Genomic DNA, 16,652 nt, shown 5'->3' with positions numbered 1-16,652 from the left:
TCCATGCATGATCGTAATGGCTCTATTTTTGACAGTTAATATGCTGGGGGCGTAGTTATATGTTGTGCTTGTTTCTTGCTACTTTAAGTTTAATTTTAAAATTAATATTATTTGTTGGACATGTTCATAATATTTATTCCCTTCGTTCAGAAATGTGGTTGTTTCATAATTATATATGTTAATGACTTTTGTTTACTTTTTATAAATATTCATATGTATTTTCTAGCTTTTTTAGCTCTTAACTTCATTGTGCTAGCTTTTTGTCCCTAACCCCATGGGGTATTCTCTAGGCACCCTGCCAAATGCAACAGAATGCAGTGAAATAATACATGCCAGCCTTACCTACCCTGCTAAATGCACTGGAATGCAGGGGTGGAATGCATCAGATCAGGACACTGCTCAATGCAACAACTTGCAACACCTTTTTACCACTGGTGCATTCTGTTGCATTTAGCAGGATTAGGGTTAATGTTGATTTTGAACAATGCTCTTTCCTTTGTTTTTAATACTTTTGGTCCTGTTATTTTCGTTTTGTTTTGCACATGTTTAATTTTACGTAAATTTTGATTTCTATATATATTTTGTATTCTATATTGTGTCATTCTGCTGATGAGTGCCTTATGGTACAAAACAGTCTGTCCAGAAGAGAATATGCCAAAGTTTGATTAACTCATATCCTGAATTTATTGCATAGATTTTGTATTCTACATACATTTTATTTAAATTCTTTTTTTAACTTTTTTTTTTTTTAAAGAATTTTTGTCCATTTACTGTTTTCATTGGTTTCTTTATACCTTTTTAACTTCATTCAATAAGTAAGTTTAATGTAATCATGGCCCTTAAGAACATCAGTTTAAATGACTGAAAATGCTACCCTGATGAAATCAAGCTAGTATACGTGTCTGTCGACATGAAAAAAATTACCCTTTGAAGTCATATGTGACAGCCACTACATTACAGTAGTTCATCCATTTACAGCCAGTATGTGGGGCATGTATAACCTTAGTCAGTGCTACGTCTGGTGTACGTACATCCCATAACATCATGAAACGATCAGATGAAACTGTAGCTATGTAGTCAGCATCTGTGATGGAATTCAATCCAAACAGTTGTACAATACACTGTAAGAAGAATTTAGGTGGAACCTTTTCATGGTATTATGTTAAGCTGCAGCAACATATTTTGCAGTATAAAGCTACATGAATATTAATACACAAGACCTAATGAATATAGATCCCTTTTTGATATAGGTTCTTGAGCTCTAAAAGTGAGTAATTATTTGATATGACTTGTTGTGCCATGATCTCTGTACATCAACAGCAGTGTTCTAGTCGAGTCACCAAGTCCGAGTCCGAGTCTGAGTCTCAAGTCACAAGCCTCGAGTCCGAGTCTCAAGTCACAAGCCTCGAGTCACAAGCCTTTTAATTGAGTAAAAAGCATTGAGTCTGAGTCCAAGTCTCGAGTCACAAGCCTTTAGTCAGAGTCGCGAGTCACAAGTTTGAGTCTCGAGTCACAAGCCTCGAGTCTGAGTCCGAGTCTCGAGTCACAAGCCTCAAGTCCGAGTCTCGAGTCACAAGCCTCAAGTCCGAGTCTCGAGTCACAAGCCTCGAGTCTGAGTCTTTAGTCACAAGCCTCGGTCCGAGTCTCGAGTCACAAGCCCCAAGTCCGAGTCTCGAGTCACAAGCCTCGAGTCCGAGTCTTGAGTCACAAGCCTTGAGTCGAGTCCGAGTCTCGAGTCACAAGCCTGGAGTCCGAGTCTCGATACACAAGCCAAGAGTCTGTGTCCGAGTGTCGTGTCACAAGCCTGGAGTCCGAGTCCGAGTCTCGAGTCACAAGGCTTGCAAAGATTGATAGATATTGTGCACGCCAGTGTTACAATTTTCAAAATTGCACGTAGCCAGGCATATTTTTCCAATTTCAACGAAAAGTAATGAACATATCACAACGACTTTTAGCACATACTTGGATCATTATAGGGGAAATAAATCCTGAAAGTTGCATGAAGACACAGTCTTCCAAACGGGAGAAATTAATTTTCAAAGATTTCACCCGCCAACGTGAACATGTAGTTTCATTCAATATAAACCTTTAGAAATCGCCCTTCGCAAACATATGGCTGTGTGTGTACATGTTGTTTAGACCCAAAATATGTTTTCCTTTTAATTCCCAGTGTACAGTGCCAAGAAAACCCTACATGCCCTTACTTTCTTCCCCATTCTGCATGAATACTTCCTGATTACAAAGTCTTAAATTGAAATGTTGTGCCAATATTCTGAACACCTTGTTATAGTTCTGACTGATTTTGGTGGGGGCATTGAAGTAATATCCTAAAATTGTAAAATTCATATTGGTGACACTTATTTTTAGTTTCCCATGGTTTCCCAAAATAACGCGATATTTATGTATGTACTAAGCCTATCCGGTGTAATGCAAAGTAGCATCCGCCTAGTATAGCATTGTCGAGAATATTGCACTCTTGACTATAGCGTGCGACCGGTATGCGCAGTAAGCAGACACTCTTTGGTACCGGACACTCGTCGTGCAGGCGCTAGGCGTGCGTGGGCTGCCCCTGGATATGATTTTCTGCGGCGCCGTGTTTTGTCTGTGGAGTAAAAAAGAATGCTACGTTCGTCGCACAAATACGTAAAGTTATGTTTTTTACTTGATGAAAATACGTGACTTGAGTCACGAGTCACCAAGCTCGAGTCCGAGTCATCATGGTCGAGTCCCAGTCCGAGTAATTTTCCAATGTGACTCAAGTCGAGTCCGGGTCAAGGAAAAATGTGACTCGAGTCCGACTCGAGTCCGAGTCCTTGACTCGAGTCCTACAACACTGATGAACAGTACCTGACCACACTCAAGAACTCTAATGAGAGGGACACATTGTGCACGCACACAGGTTTATGAAACATACAGCACCCAAATAGTCTAGATGATCGCAAACATCAGGATTGTATGGTGTTCTGAGCTGCTCCCTAAGAAACTAGGTAGCCTTCACTGTGATAATACTGTTATGCAATCCTGGCTTCTTTCATCACATACAGCATAGGACAGATTTATGGGAATACTTGAAATGAGTATCATAAATGGTGTTAGCATTGACTAATCATAAACTTACCGTAAGGACACCATGAAAGGCCGGTCACCCTAGCATGATGTGCATCATACAAACAGTATGGCAATGTATATACCCCACAGGATCCCGACACATGCAGTAATGGGCTCTGGCTTAATAAATCCCACAATGCAACAGCACCTGCGAAATAAGCCAAACAATAACAGCATTGAATACTAATGCAATGTTGCACCAAGGAGATGCACATCCTTGATCATACTTAGTTGATATGAGGATTGTACACTCAGTGGTGTTGGATAGAGTGTGATACCAGGCTTTGATGAAACTCCAACCCACAAGCCTCTCCTTACTAGTGTCGATGACCACAAGACCCAGTCACTGAGCCTACTGGGTGCAGGTGTCCTTCGTCATGATACTTTATCACTAATGGTTTCTCTGAACCCAGGACTAAATGTAGCAACTACAGGTGCCAGAAAAACATTCAACTAAAACTAGTCAGCTCAAAGTCATTTCCTAACATATATAGAACTACAATATATATCTGATAGTACCGTTTGAAAATCCAGCAGCTATTTTGGTATGGCCATTGTCTGGTGCCCAGTCTACACACCAACACTGACCACATGATGAAGCACATTCCTCCAAGAGATCCTGATGCTGAGGTCGCAGAGTAACTGATGATTGCATTCTTAGCACAGCTGCAATAAACAGTTTAGAAGAAAAACGTATATTAAATCTTATGTAAGGCCAGCGAATATGCCTAAAAGGTGTCAAACTTTAAATCAATATATAAAGTATATGAACATACAGCACACATACAGCACATTTGATGTTGTTATATCGTGTGCTTATAATTTCATTGGTCTAGGGCAACCACGTGTCTGGACAATAAAAATGCATGTCACACACTGAGGGTGGTATCGCACTGCATTCATTGAACATTGCACGTACGTGTGGAACCTGCCGGCGCGCTAGCTTCGTGTAACGAGAACTGCAACATCAAACGCTCAGTCTCATGTCCGGCAGGACATCAAAACCTTCAGTTATCAAAGGTTACATCACAGTAATTTAATTTATCTTTTTGAGTTATTGGCACGATATAACAAAACAATTGTTGACTGCTGTGATGTGGAATACGTTTTAACCCCCTCGAAGCGCATAGCACCCAAGGCAAATATGCGCCCCTTGGCTGTTAAAAACCGCATTCCCACATTGCAACAGTCATCAATTGTTAATTATTCATATCTTACTTGGGTTTAGTCCTGGTTCTTTGAGTTGTTGTACACACTCAGCATGAGGGACATTGAGAATGCGTACACTGCCATCTGAGCAGGCTAGTGCCAATAGTCCTAGTCTGCTAGTACTTGCAGACTCAGTCACGTTAGATGAGTCTGTCTGCCAACAGCCTGAAGGACACCACTTCATGTCCCATATGCAGCCATAGTCATGTGCCATACAGCACACCAGCTGACAACTTGCCTGCGATCTGTGCAAGAGAATTTCCAAAATTGTAAATGTACTATTGTGATAGCAGGTTAAGCAAATAACATTATTACAACAATCACTGCCATGGAGCTTATTCACCAGCAAGCCAATTTTTGATCGTGTTCCCTGAATTTTACTTACACATACGTGATTTTGACGCGTGATAATGTCGCGTATTTTTATATATACGCACAAATCAATGAGCGCATTTAAATTTACGCAACAAAGAAATGCGACTTAGAGCGCTAATTAAAAAAATCATGCAACATACATGTATCGCGTATTTGTTCAATCACTCACTTACATGGGCGACATTGCCGCGCGACATAGTTGTTGCGACAAAATCACGTATGTGTAAATAGCCCTTGTAAACTGTTGAATGGGATGGTGCCAGACTATTTATGCATTCCAAGCCTCACTTTCAATTCTTTTTTAAATGTGGCTTTACACATTAGGGTATGTTTAATCATAAATTATAAATTCAGAGCAGACTGGTATTAATTTGTAGTTTACTTTATTTCATTGCTTTCATTTCTTTTTACAAGTTTCAAAAATGAAGATTTTACCTCGCTTTCAATTTAATATGGCCAACTCGTGCATAAAGCTTGGATGTGAGGCATGGGTAGATAGTTACTTTGTGAGAATGAAAAGTATCTTCAACACTGCAGTATTTAGAAATACTCATACACATACATGTACAAGTAAATAAAAAAGGTTCTCTTTCACTGAGTGAAGTATTTTCATGCATAGGTTTGTCTACAACTTATGACGAATTTGTTGACAAACAAAGCTTGAGGATGTGAACAGGTTTTCCACAGGCGAGATAAGAAACCATAGACTAATGGTCTATACTGCTGCCTAGTGCACTCAGTATACGCTGTCTGACTTGATGCATCAATAACATACTGATTGACTTGGTGTAGTCCATCAAATGACCACAGCTGCACAGCACCAGGCCCGTGATACGTCTTAGTAGTGTAATGATACACATTGTGTGATCGATGACAGCTAATGGCGGCATATTCAGTCTCAGTAGATACATCGTCACGGTGTGGACACCAGGCAATACTCCAAATAGGTCCACCAACAAACAGATTCAAACACCGATTGGATGTGCCTGTGTGAGTAAAATATCACATGCAGTTGAATTGGGAAATGTGTCATTCTTTCTGTGGATGTGCACTACATTATCACTTCCTACTGGACACTAATTGGTGTATGGGATAGTACAGATACAACATGGGCCAAGTTCGCGCAAGGACTATAGTTGACCAATGGTTAACTAGAGTTTGCCCGAACTCTGTCTAGTCGACGGTGGTTGACTACGCTAGTCGACTTATTGGAACCAACCTACTGGGGTTGGTTGCTTCGCTGGTAACCAATAGCCGCGCGCATTCATAACGCTAGCAGAGAGCCAGGATCCAGAAGTTTTGCGATGACATTTTGACCAGCGTTCGACTAGAGACGTTCGCATGTTGCTATTAGTGCGCAGGCGTAAGGTACGTCACAAATCAACTACTAGTCGACTAATGGTCCTTGCCCGAACTTGGCCATGGTTTGTGGGGGAAATAGTGAAAACTAATGACCCCAAGGTGTTGGATGATCCAACAACCAGGGATCGTTTGTTTTCACTATTTCCCCGCAAAATCATGTTGTATTTGTTTTACTATACCTCATCAATATTCATCAGGCAGCTGCAGTATTTCATTGTTCCATTCCACCATGTTTTTGATCGTGCAGTATTTGGATAAAGTGAAACATTAATTCAATTTAATTCAACATTCACACACAACACTGGATTTATTACTATTGTGTAAAATTTGACCCACTTCCTCCTCGGTTAAATTTGCAAAGCGAGCACCGCCGGTCGCCATTTTGATGTATGCCGTAATAGACTGGCACAACTGTCCTTACTGGTGATCTCCACGAAATTTAATAATAACAATAATCAAAATTTAAAGCAAGGACATTAAGGCCATTTTTTAAAACTAGGATAACGGAATTGCCGCTTCCCCCTAAAAAAAAATAGAAAATTGAATTTAAAAAATAAAAAAATAAAGACTGCCGCCCTAAAATTCCCTGGCAACTTTTGGTAAGTTTGTGCAGCAAGACAGAATGACATTTCATTTGAGCACTTTCGTGTCGGAATACTGGGCACAACATTATTGGCGCCCTCACGTGTGATTTTTGTTGTTGTTGTAATTTCCTGCTCGCCTTCCGAACCAGGGAACCAAAATAAAATCAGTAATCCAAGTATTTAAAAAAATTGGCCTGAGGTTTGAGGGTGGATGGTCCATATCCATGGTCCAACATACATGTAAGCTAGATTATACACCTACATGATACCCATGAAGTGTATTCCATTATTTGACAAGTAAGGCCAAAAAAAAAATATTTCTGCTTCCGGTTACCCGACGGACCCTATTTTTAGGCTGCGACCCTCCAAAAAAAAAAAAAAAAAAAAAAATGATTGAATAAATAAAAATAAAATCTTGTCTTTTCTGTCTTCACAAAATACCTCTCAACAACCCTTTTGCGTCAAAAAATGCTTGTATTTATTTGTTTTCTTACTTACATTCGCTATTTTTTGTGTATGCAAACAACCCTTTTGCGTCAAAAAATGCTTGTATTTATTTGTTTTCTTACTTACATTCGCTATTTTTTTTCAAAAGAAACCTCTGTTATTCGTACAAATTCTCTTCGCGATATAACTACTTCGCAATCACGGTGGATAATCACGTGCGTAAATAATCAATGCAGCGGTGGATAATCAATGCAGCGACTGGTTCCCGCCGCGCCGCACAGGGGCCAATTTAGAAGACATGATGAAAATGTGGTAACCAGTCTGTGCATGGCTATGCGATCGATAGCGCTAGCATGCAAGTTAATTGACAGAATTGATCTACCTTGTCTGTGTATGTATTTTCTGTGTTCAAGAGTTCATTTTGAGATCGCACTACTCGTATTTGGAGTGATACAATGCAGCGTGTTTCCCAAAATTTTCGACTGTAAAAACGAGGTCTGTCGGCCGTGCGCCACACATGCACAGTGCATCACACACTTTTGGAGTTTTGCCCAGCTTCCGGTCTTGACTAGCGTTTTACATATGGTGCGAAGTTGCGAATGACTTGAATTTTCCATTATTTTTTAAGAATTATCGAACGTAAATATATTTACAATAATTAAGGTAGGTTTAATTCACTTTATGGCCATTTTGTGTATAGCTTTCGTAGTGCAATGCAAATAGTTCAGGCTAAAACTTTGCATATAATTGAATACGTACCCATCAATCTGCATAACAAAAAATGGGCAAAAAAAACAATCTTCCGACCGACCCTATTTTTGAAAGGCATGTAATCGGAAGCAGAAGAATTTTTTTTTTGGCCTAATCACCTACCCTTTGGGGAGGAGCTAGAGGTTTGAAATAACTCCAGTGAGGAGGGTTCTTTCTTTGCATCTGATGTAAACCGGAAAGATCTCTTACGTTCTGGCAAATACTGGCAAGATTCACTGCAGAATGGAACAAGAAAAGACACACTGAAATATAGGCCACCCACATGGACATCAATGTGTGTTCAATGCATGGGGGAAGATGATGGAACTATTATGAAGTAATATGCATGGGGGAGAGGGGGGCGGTGGAACAGTTTCATACTAGGTGGCAGTGTTCATGACAAAGTGGAATTTATACCTGTATGTGAGCTTTACACCATTCCTGAAGGCTTCCGCTGTTATTTTCAAATAAGGGAACAAATATGTGCTTGGCCGGTTCTAAGCTAAGGGGCCTGGATGAGTGAATGTTTGGCTCAGGCCATTATCTGGGCATGGCCCCTAGCTGCTTTAAAAAGTACTTGTTTAATACTGGCCAAGCAAATGTTTCTTCTTATCGTAAAAACCTTTCGGTCAAAAAGACGGGAAAAAAAACACAAATTCAAAAATTTCCAATGATTTGTTCACCAATTTACTTCATGTTTTGTTCCACACACCCCTTTGGCCACGTGACCGTGTCTCTGGTTTGAGCCTATTGTAGTGCTAAAACTCTCCTGATATGGAAATGGGCGTGTGCCGCTTGATGTGGTGTAAAAGGCAGGAATTGTGTTTAAGACAGTCATGTGTTTAAAACCACCCATGTGATGGACTCTTGACCAATAGGAATGGGTAAACTGTTTCAGGTATTTATGAATGAAGTTTGAAATGAGTGGCTTTGGTGCTGTTCTTTTCTTGAATCGTTTTTTCCCCAAAACTACTTATACATGTATTTCTTTTAATAGTTATGGTGCCTGGTTGATTGTTCTTTTTTATATTTCTTTTTTAGGGTGTTTAATACACACCTGAGGAATGGGACGATCTTTTTTCACCCTCAAAAAAGTGGCAGTACATATCTTCCCTACTTGTTAACTTATGATTATTAGACTTTTATACTCAAGGGGGTACTGTCCAACATTTTGGCATGCATTACTGCGTACAAAGTAAGTCTTTGCCAATCAAATGAAACTGAAATTACAATGTCTCTTACATATTTTCACAACTACCAAAAGAGCTGTTAGTACAACTACCTTTGTGACAGTGAAGTCCACGACGACCAATCCACTTTGAATACCTCAGCTGCTGAAGCATGCTTCTTACAGGCATCAAACCTATGCATCCTCCTAGTAACCAAGCAACCAAGAAAGCTATCGTCAATGTCCATCAATTGACTGAACATCCTCAACTCATCATCTCTGATTGGCTACTCACAAACAGTGAAACAAAGTACAGTCCACTCTTGCTAATACAAACTCTGCCGGACCTAGCCAAAATGTTTGTTATATCAGAACTTTGTATTAAGAGGAACATCAGTCCCATTCATTGTGTACAGACGGTACCAAGACTTTATGTTTGTTATAACTAGAGTTTGTATTAATAGTGTTTGTACTAACATGAGTCGACTGTACAGTGCATGATTGGAATGATTACACTCAAAATGTGTCTCCATAGCTCTTGACCCTAACTCCCTAGGGGGTGTGCAGAATTAATGATAGGCAGAAATGAATGCTGTTAACTCAGCTAAACAAGTTGAAGGAAACTGGACAGCGACTGGGATATTCCACACTGCACTAACAAGTTAAGATACTGATTGATGAAACCTTTAGAAACTGTATCATTTTACAGCTGTGATGTTTTGTGGTGCCAGAAGGAATTGTAACTCTTTGAATAACCTTGTGAGAATCTCAGCATTAACCAAGGGCGGATCCAGGGGGGGGGGGGGGGGGGGGCCAAAGGGGGCCATGGCCCCCCCCCCCAAACGAAACCATTTTTTATATTTTTTATGTGACATCGCAAAAAAGGCAGGCAATGAGTACACCACCATCTTTTCCTCAAAAAAACATTGGTTAAAGTGGTCAGAAATTGCCTCAGATCGCATCACAGAGCATCTAGAATCCAAAAATTTTTCGGGGCCCTTTAGCGGGCCCCGAACCCCACGCCGTAATTTTTGGCCCCACTTTTTTGGAGGACCAAAATTTTTTTGGCCCCCCCAAAAATTGTGTTCTGGATCCGCCCTTGGCATTAACAGGCTTACTCTGTGTGTGCAATCTTCATCAAGTCTGGTATGTCTGCTGCAACATCAGAGTACGTGCAATTGCCTTGTCTTCTGTCTGTAAACATAATGTCCAACATAAAATACCTATTACAAAGTCCACGTGTACAAGTCCCAATGGTTATTAGTATTAATAGTAAGTACTGAATAGAAAGAATGAGAGAACTTGATGGTCTGAGACTTGTACAAGAACATGAAGGCCTAAGACTTGACCACAGACTTGGATACTGCAATCACTGATCAGATTGAGACATGTACCCGTCATTAAATGCGTTCAGAGCTACAAATCATCATGAAATCAAATGCATCACTTCTGCTAATTTTTTCCCCCCAAACATGTCCCGCTAGTTCACATAGCACACATCTTGCTTGTCTTTGTGACTAATAACTGCTATACTACAAGACTGCTCTGCTGCCTGTGTGTTCATACCCGGTAAGTTGCTCATATAATCACACTGTGATTTTTATGTACATTGTACCTAGTTATCCTTGTTGCCAATGGCCTTTCGACAATGTGTTGCCTGAAATAACAATGACCTGAGGACCTGCGATGCCCATTCCACTTATCAGAGAGTTCCCATCCATTTTCCCCCCAACACTACAGCTGTGGAGTGTTTTTGTATAGGCCCTATATGGTCATTGAATCCTGCAAACTATACCCAGTCACTGAGCGGGCATTGCATGTGGCAACTCACTCCTCACTTCTTGTTGGCATGACTGTGAGCTGGATGGGAACTTCCTGATTGTGAAATCTCTGATTTCTCACACCACTAATTAATGCTTCTTGTGAGAAGGTATGGGCTAAACACAACTCCAAATGTGATGTCACAACATTGGGCCTAAAGACATAATATCTTCTTGTGCTGCCATTTTTACATCACTAGGGGCAAAACTCTCTAAAATGTAAGGACAGGGACTCTGACGCTAGAGCTGAGACCCCCGACTATAAATACTAGAATGAAGACACAAAAGATGCAGATTCGGATATGGAGACTGTGGAAGTGGATATAGGGAAAGATGAACGGATCATAATGGATAAATGGATCATAATGGAGTAGATGACTAAGGGAATAAATGTGCGTTTGAGAGGTTTTAATCACTCTGTTTAAAACCGCTTGGAGTCTGGGTGCTGATATTCGGCTCGGGTAATTATCAGCACCCAGACTCCAAGTGGTCTTAAACGGAGTGATTAATACCGACCAAGCACATATTTATTCCCATTCATAAATACCTTTTCGGTCAAAAAAATCAAAACCTTTCGGTCAAAAAACCCCGATTTTGTTCAACAAGTTCACTTCATGTTTTGTGAAACACCCCTCTAGCTAATAATCGAGTGTCCAGCTCGCGAGTAAGATGTAAAACAATTCCTTTTGCAGAGATTGGCGCACGCGTCGCGCGTACTGCGCGATTTCTCAGAGCAATGCATTCGGGGCGTTGCGTTGTGAATTTAGGACTATAAAATACTGACTCACTGGTAGTATTGAGCATGCCTAGTTGAGGATTGTGAATGTTCAAACAATAAAACGGTAAGAGGCACTGGATTTTTAGGAATCCAAATTTCACGTGACCCTGGAAAAGTGTTTAAGACCAGCCAGCCATGTCTTTATCATCCGTTTAAGACCGGCCAGGCGACGGGCTCTCGACCAATAGGAATGGGTAAACTGTCTTAGGTATTTATGGATAGTTTTCAAAGACATTTAACTTAATGTGAGTGATGTATGACATTGAGATGAAATCTCAACAACTCACCAGCATCACTGTCACTATCTCCATCACTGACAGTGTTGTCATCATTACTATCCTCCTCATCAGATGACTTGCTACTATCCTCATCCTCTCTGTCTTCCTGGACTTTTCGATCTTTCTTCTTTTTCTGTCCAGTTGGAGAGAATAGTTACAAACAAAATATTCTGCAATAAGCTGCTTGGGTATGTTTGGTTGATTCTGTAACAAACTGTGTACATGAGGTAGCCAAACGTAGCCAAGTATTCTTGGGTATACAAACAAGACTATACATCTATCAACATACCTAAAAGCTAATGTGTCTGTGACTCTATGTGTATGCAGCACACAGAGAGCATGATGAATGGACTTAAAAAAAAAAGTAAGATTGCTTTTTTTCAGCTTATTAATATCCAACAATTAATCCTGTGCAATCACTTTTCACCACGGACGACACAACATGTCCCCTTTCCACTGGTAGACATTCACATCCAGAAATTGCTAACCTGACTATCTCTGAGCAAGGGGTTCTTAAACTTTTGCAGTCGCTTGAAGTTACAAAGGCTACCGGTCCAGATAGCCCTCCCTGCAAGAATACTCAAGCAACATGCAAGTACTATAGCGCCTGTTCTTGCTAAAATTGGCTCATCGGAAATGTGTCACAATCTACAAGACAGGGGATCCTTCGAAACCTTCAAATTACCGAACAGTCTCCATCACTTCTATATGTCCCAAAAAGCTTGAGCATATTGTCTTCAGCCACATCATGGATCATTATAAAGAGAAAATAACATTTAGAACTCAGTTCAACACGGTTTTCGCCCAGGGTACTCCTGTGAAACTCAACTAATCACGACAGTGAATGATATCGCTACTGCCATGGACCAGCGAAAACAAGTTGACGCCATCATACTAGATTTCTCCATGGCCTTTGACAAGGTCCCCCACAAGAAACTCCTCTTCAAGCTCCATCATTACGGTGTCTGAAACCACCTCCACAAGTGGCTTCAGGTCTTTCTTCAATCGACATCAAAAAGTTGGTGCCATGTCAGTTCAGGAGTTCCTCAAGGAACGGTTGTCGGGCCCCTCCTCTTCCTCACCTTCATCAATGACCTCCCGGACTCGATTCAGTCTAGTATTCATCTCTTCGCAGATGACTGTTTACTCTACAGAACAATCGCCACTGCTGAAGATTGGAAAAATAGGCCCGGCTACGTGCACTTTTGAAAGTTGGTAGACTAGCATTTGCAATATCTGTTAATCTTTTCAAGACTCACAAATATTACTAAGGTTCCTATTCATTATGGTACGCAGTATAAATTTGGAGAAAAGCCTCCTTCACGAGTTATTAATCGATAAATATCACCCTTTTTGTCGGCTTCCATTGGTCGATACCGAGACCGACGCCAAAACACGCCAAGTGACGCTAATGAATATGCTAATCTACCATCGCTTGGCCGGAATCGGTCAACCGTAGCGGCTACGGTGCTTTGCGAACAATGCTGGTCAGTTGTGTATGCGGAAAATTCTCGTCGAAATTTTCCATGAAGATGATTCTACTTGGTAGACTAGTGTTTACAACAGATTAAGCTGAAATTCAGAATATTCTTATAGATGATATAAGTGTTGAACTACTCGTAAAATAACAACTTGGAGAGATTCCTGGAAAATGAGGTTAATACATTCATTTGGGGAAGTTTTTGAACAATTTCTTCCAGACATGAAGGTCAGCTTTACCAGTAACCAGTATTGACGTTTCGGCATCAATGACCGAGATTTGTTCACTGACATGAAGTTTACAATGTCGTCTTCCGTTATAATTTAACATTTCAATCATACTGAGCATATTTTCTGAGAAACACACCGTTCAAAAGACCATGTTTTTTTGGGTGCATGGATTTCACTGCTCTTGTCTAAGTACGTAATTGGATTAGCTTTGCCTAACAACACCAGACATATTGCCTTAGCAACCACATGACTGTACAGACTAGGTTTGGATGCTTTGACAGCTGTCGCAGAACATTCCTATCTGGGCCTCTACTTCTCACAAAAGCTTTCTTGGAACAAACATATTGACAAAATTACTAATGACGCCAGCAAGATTTTGGGTCTTGTCACCGTATATTAAAGCACTGCTCCAAGGACCTCAAGGGACGCGCATGCATTGCCTTAGTACGTCCGTGTCTGGAATACTGCAGTTGTATATGGGACCCGTATACAAAAACCAACATCAACAAAATAGAAGCTATACAAAGACAAGCTGCAAGGTACGTTCTCAACAAATATCACCCCACTGAAAGCGTGTCTTCTATGATCAAGGAATTGAAATGAGAGTCACTGGAAACCCGTCGAAGAAACGCCCGACTATCATCAATGTACCGGATCTCTCACAACCAATTATCTTTCAGCCTGCATAACTTTCTAACTCCAGCAGCCCCAGGAACACGCGGTTATCATCAGTTTAAGTATAGCCACATATCTACTCGCACCAACGTCTACAAATACTCCTTGTTTCCAAGAACAATACCTACTTGGAACAACCTCCCTGCATCAGTCACCTCTGCTTTCTTTTCCCAATTCAAAACTGTCCTCAGTCAACCTTACTTATTCATCAGTCTTACGTGCAACCTTGGTGTGATATGCGGATGTGGGGACCTTGCCAAGCATCAAAGTAGAGGTAGAAGTAGAAGAAGTGCAATCTCTACTACTGCATTAAAAGTGCTTCTGTCACTCTTGAGCAATAATACAAATTACTGTATAAAAAAGGAATTCAACTTTTCAATTTTTTGAAAACTATATCTCGTTTTGGGCAGACTACGTTGTACAGAAAGGCTTACCCCTGGTTCAGACAGGCATTTTAGAGCCACGCCGAATCAAATTAAAGGCAAGATTTGCATTAACATAGCTGCCAACTTTTCAAAATCCCAATTAGTAATCAACCCGCGCGGTCATTTTCAACTGCTCGTTTTATCAAAAGCTTTACCAACATCGAGTACAGGTACATGGTTTACATGTACACATGTTTAATTAATTTTTTTAATTAATTTTGTTTTAATGTCTGTATTTGTTTGTTGAAGTCAAATAAATAATAACAATAATAACGTGCGCATATTTTTTTTGAGATGCATGCTATCGATGTGGAGTTTCGAGTTCGTATCATGTTTTTACACACAATGATTTAGGGCCACCGTATGCAATAGAAATATCCCGCCAACATACCTTGCAAACGCATGCTGATTTATCTTTTCTGTCCGTTGTGACAAACTCAAACTCTATTACCAATTATTCCAACCATACTCTTATTAAATTCCATGATTAAAATCTCGCACTGATGGGTCTCATCCCGGCAATAAGCGACTAAATGTGCTCACGATCGTCACTGAAAAGTACTCACATACAGTACACACAACCACACATCCACGAGATGCACACAAATGACACACCATTGAAAAATATTTTTAGTCTGGTCCTCAAGTACTCCACTGCGCACACTGCATTGATGTCTATCAGGTGCTTGACTGCATTCTTATTAGACTTGTCACCAGTCCATCCATTATCGCGACATTTCGCCAGAAGTTTTCGGTCAAAAACGATACTTTACAAGTATTTTTTTTTTCGTTAGGTAGAAAATGGGAAATTCGTAATGTTTTAGTGGCAAATCGTAATTTAACAAACAATTCGTAATAATTACGAAAAAATCGTACTAGTTGGCAGCTATGCATTAATTACATGAAAAGTACGATGTCTGAAACAATTAGGACTGACTGGATGCACTAGATGGCCAAAGATCGACTGTCGGAGTCATTAGAACGACTCAGTAGCGACTTGTTTTCAGACGTCGCTCTAGTCATGAGCTAAACAGTTATAGACAGTCCATTCTGCTTTATATACGCAGGAAATTCTTAACTGTTGAAAACGGTCACTTGATTTTGAATGAAAGGACTACTTGGCACAGAATGTATGTTTGCATAGGAGGGTTATGGGACTAAGACAATTTATAGCAACAGATATACATCTCAGCTGACTCAAAGTAAATATCAAACTGGCATTTATAATACAACAACCAAAACATCCAACAAACATACCTTGGTTTGCTGCCAATCCTTATCCTTGTCTTTGTTTGTCTTGCTTCTTTGGCCCACTGCTGTTGATTGCTCTAAATCTTGAGTCAGTTCCTGCATGGAGGTTAGGGCTCTGGTTCAATAAACACAAGATTGTGGTGTTACAAGCTATAAAGAAGGATACAATTAATTCATATCGACTGCAATATGTGATATAGTAAATCTATCTGCTCAAGGTGTTCCATGGAACATTCCAAGATGAATCCGAGGAAAGTAGACCTCCTCCCTCTGATGAGATCATTACACCAGAGGGAGTAGGTAGGATTTTTCTTGATTTCAGGATTTTTCAGCAGGACTTTTTCTGATTTCAGGATTTTTCAGCAGGACTTTTTCTGATTTTTTTTCTTCTCATCAAGATGACAGTCAGCAAGATGACAGTCCACTGGCTAGTATCTGTGAACCATGAGTAAACAGCAGTCACTACTGGGTTCATGCCATGTCAGCCATCTTGCACATGTTAATAGCCATCTCATGCAATAAACAAAAACAGCACTGGGCCAGTATGATTATGACAACTGTACAAGGCACAGGTAGTGACCATAATGAAATTGTGTTTATTTTACGTGAAAATACCGGTAAGCCCTACTGTCTAGTTTACAATGCATGGCGTATTTGCCTACAGCAACGGTGGCTAATCACAGAGAAACCGGATGGTCACATGGTATTTTGA

At 40.3% G+C, this 16,652-nt stretch overlaps 1 protein-coding gene across 5 annotated transcripts in view; it reads right to left on the bottom strand.

Moving 5' to 3' along the window:
• The window catches only part of LOC119725287, a 43,182-nt gene that overhangs the window by 9,097 nt on the left and 17,433 nt on the right, over positions 1-16,652 (bottom strand). For all 5 annotated transcript variants that reach the window (XM_038196653.1, XM_038196654.1, XM_038196655.1 and 2 more), the window contains 10 exons: positions 15,947-16,055; positions 11,889-12,012; positions 10,122-10,197; positions 9,118-9,210; positions 7,959-8,071; positions 5,468-5,678; positions 4,327-4,562; positions 3,628-3,774; positions 3,119-3,256; positions 925-1,084 (listed from right to left, as the gene is read on the bottom strand). In XM_038196653.1, coding sequence (XP_038052581.1) covers positions 925-1,084; positions 3,119-3,256; positions 3,628-3,774; positions 4,327-4,562; positions 5,468-5,678; positions 7,959-8,071; positions 9,118-9,210; positions 10,122-10,197; positions 11,889-12,012; positions 15,947-16,055 — 1,407 coding nt within the window. The remainder of the gene's footprint in view (positions 1-924; positions 1,085-3,118; positions 3,257-3,627; positions 3,775-4,326; positions 4,563-5,467; positions 5,679-7,958; positions 8,072-9,117; positions 9,211-10,121; positions 10,198-11,888; positions 12,013-15,946; positions 16,056-16,652) is intronic.

Source organism: Patiria miniata, unplaced genomic scaffold, assembly GCF_015706575.1.
Source record: "Patiria miniata isolate m_02_andy unplaced genomic scaffold, ASM1570657v1 HiC_scaffold_19, whole genome shotgun sequence".
NCBI classification, from domain to species: Eukaryota; Metazoa; Echinodermata; class Asteroidea; order Valvatida; family Asterinidae; genus Patiria; species Patiria miniata.
Note: the sequence above shows the minus strand (reverse complement) of the source record. Positions and strands in the feature narration are given on the sequence as shown.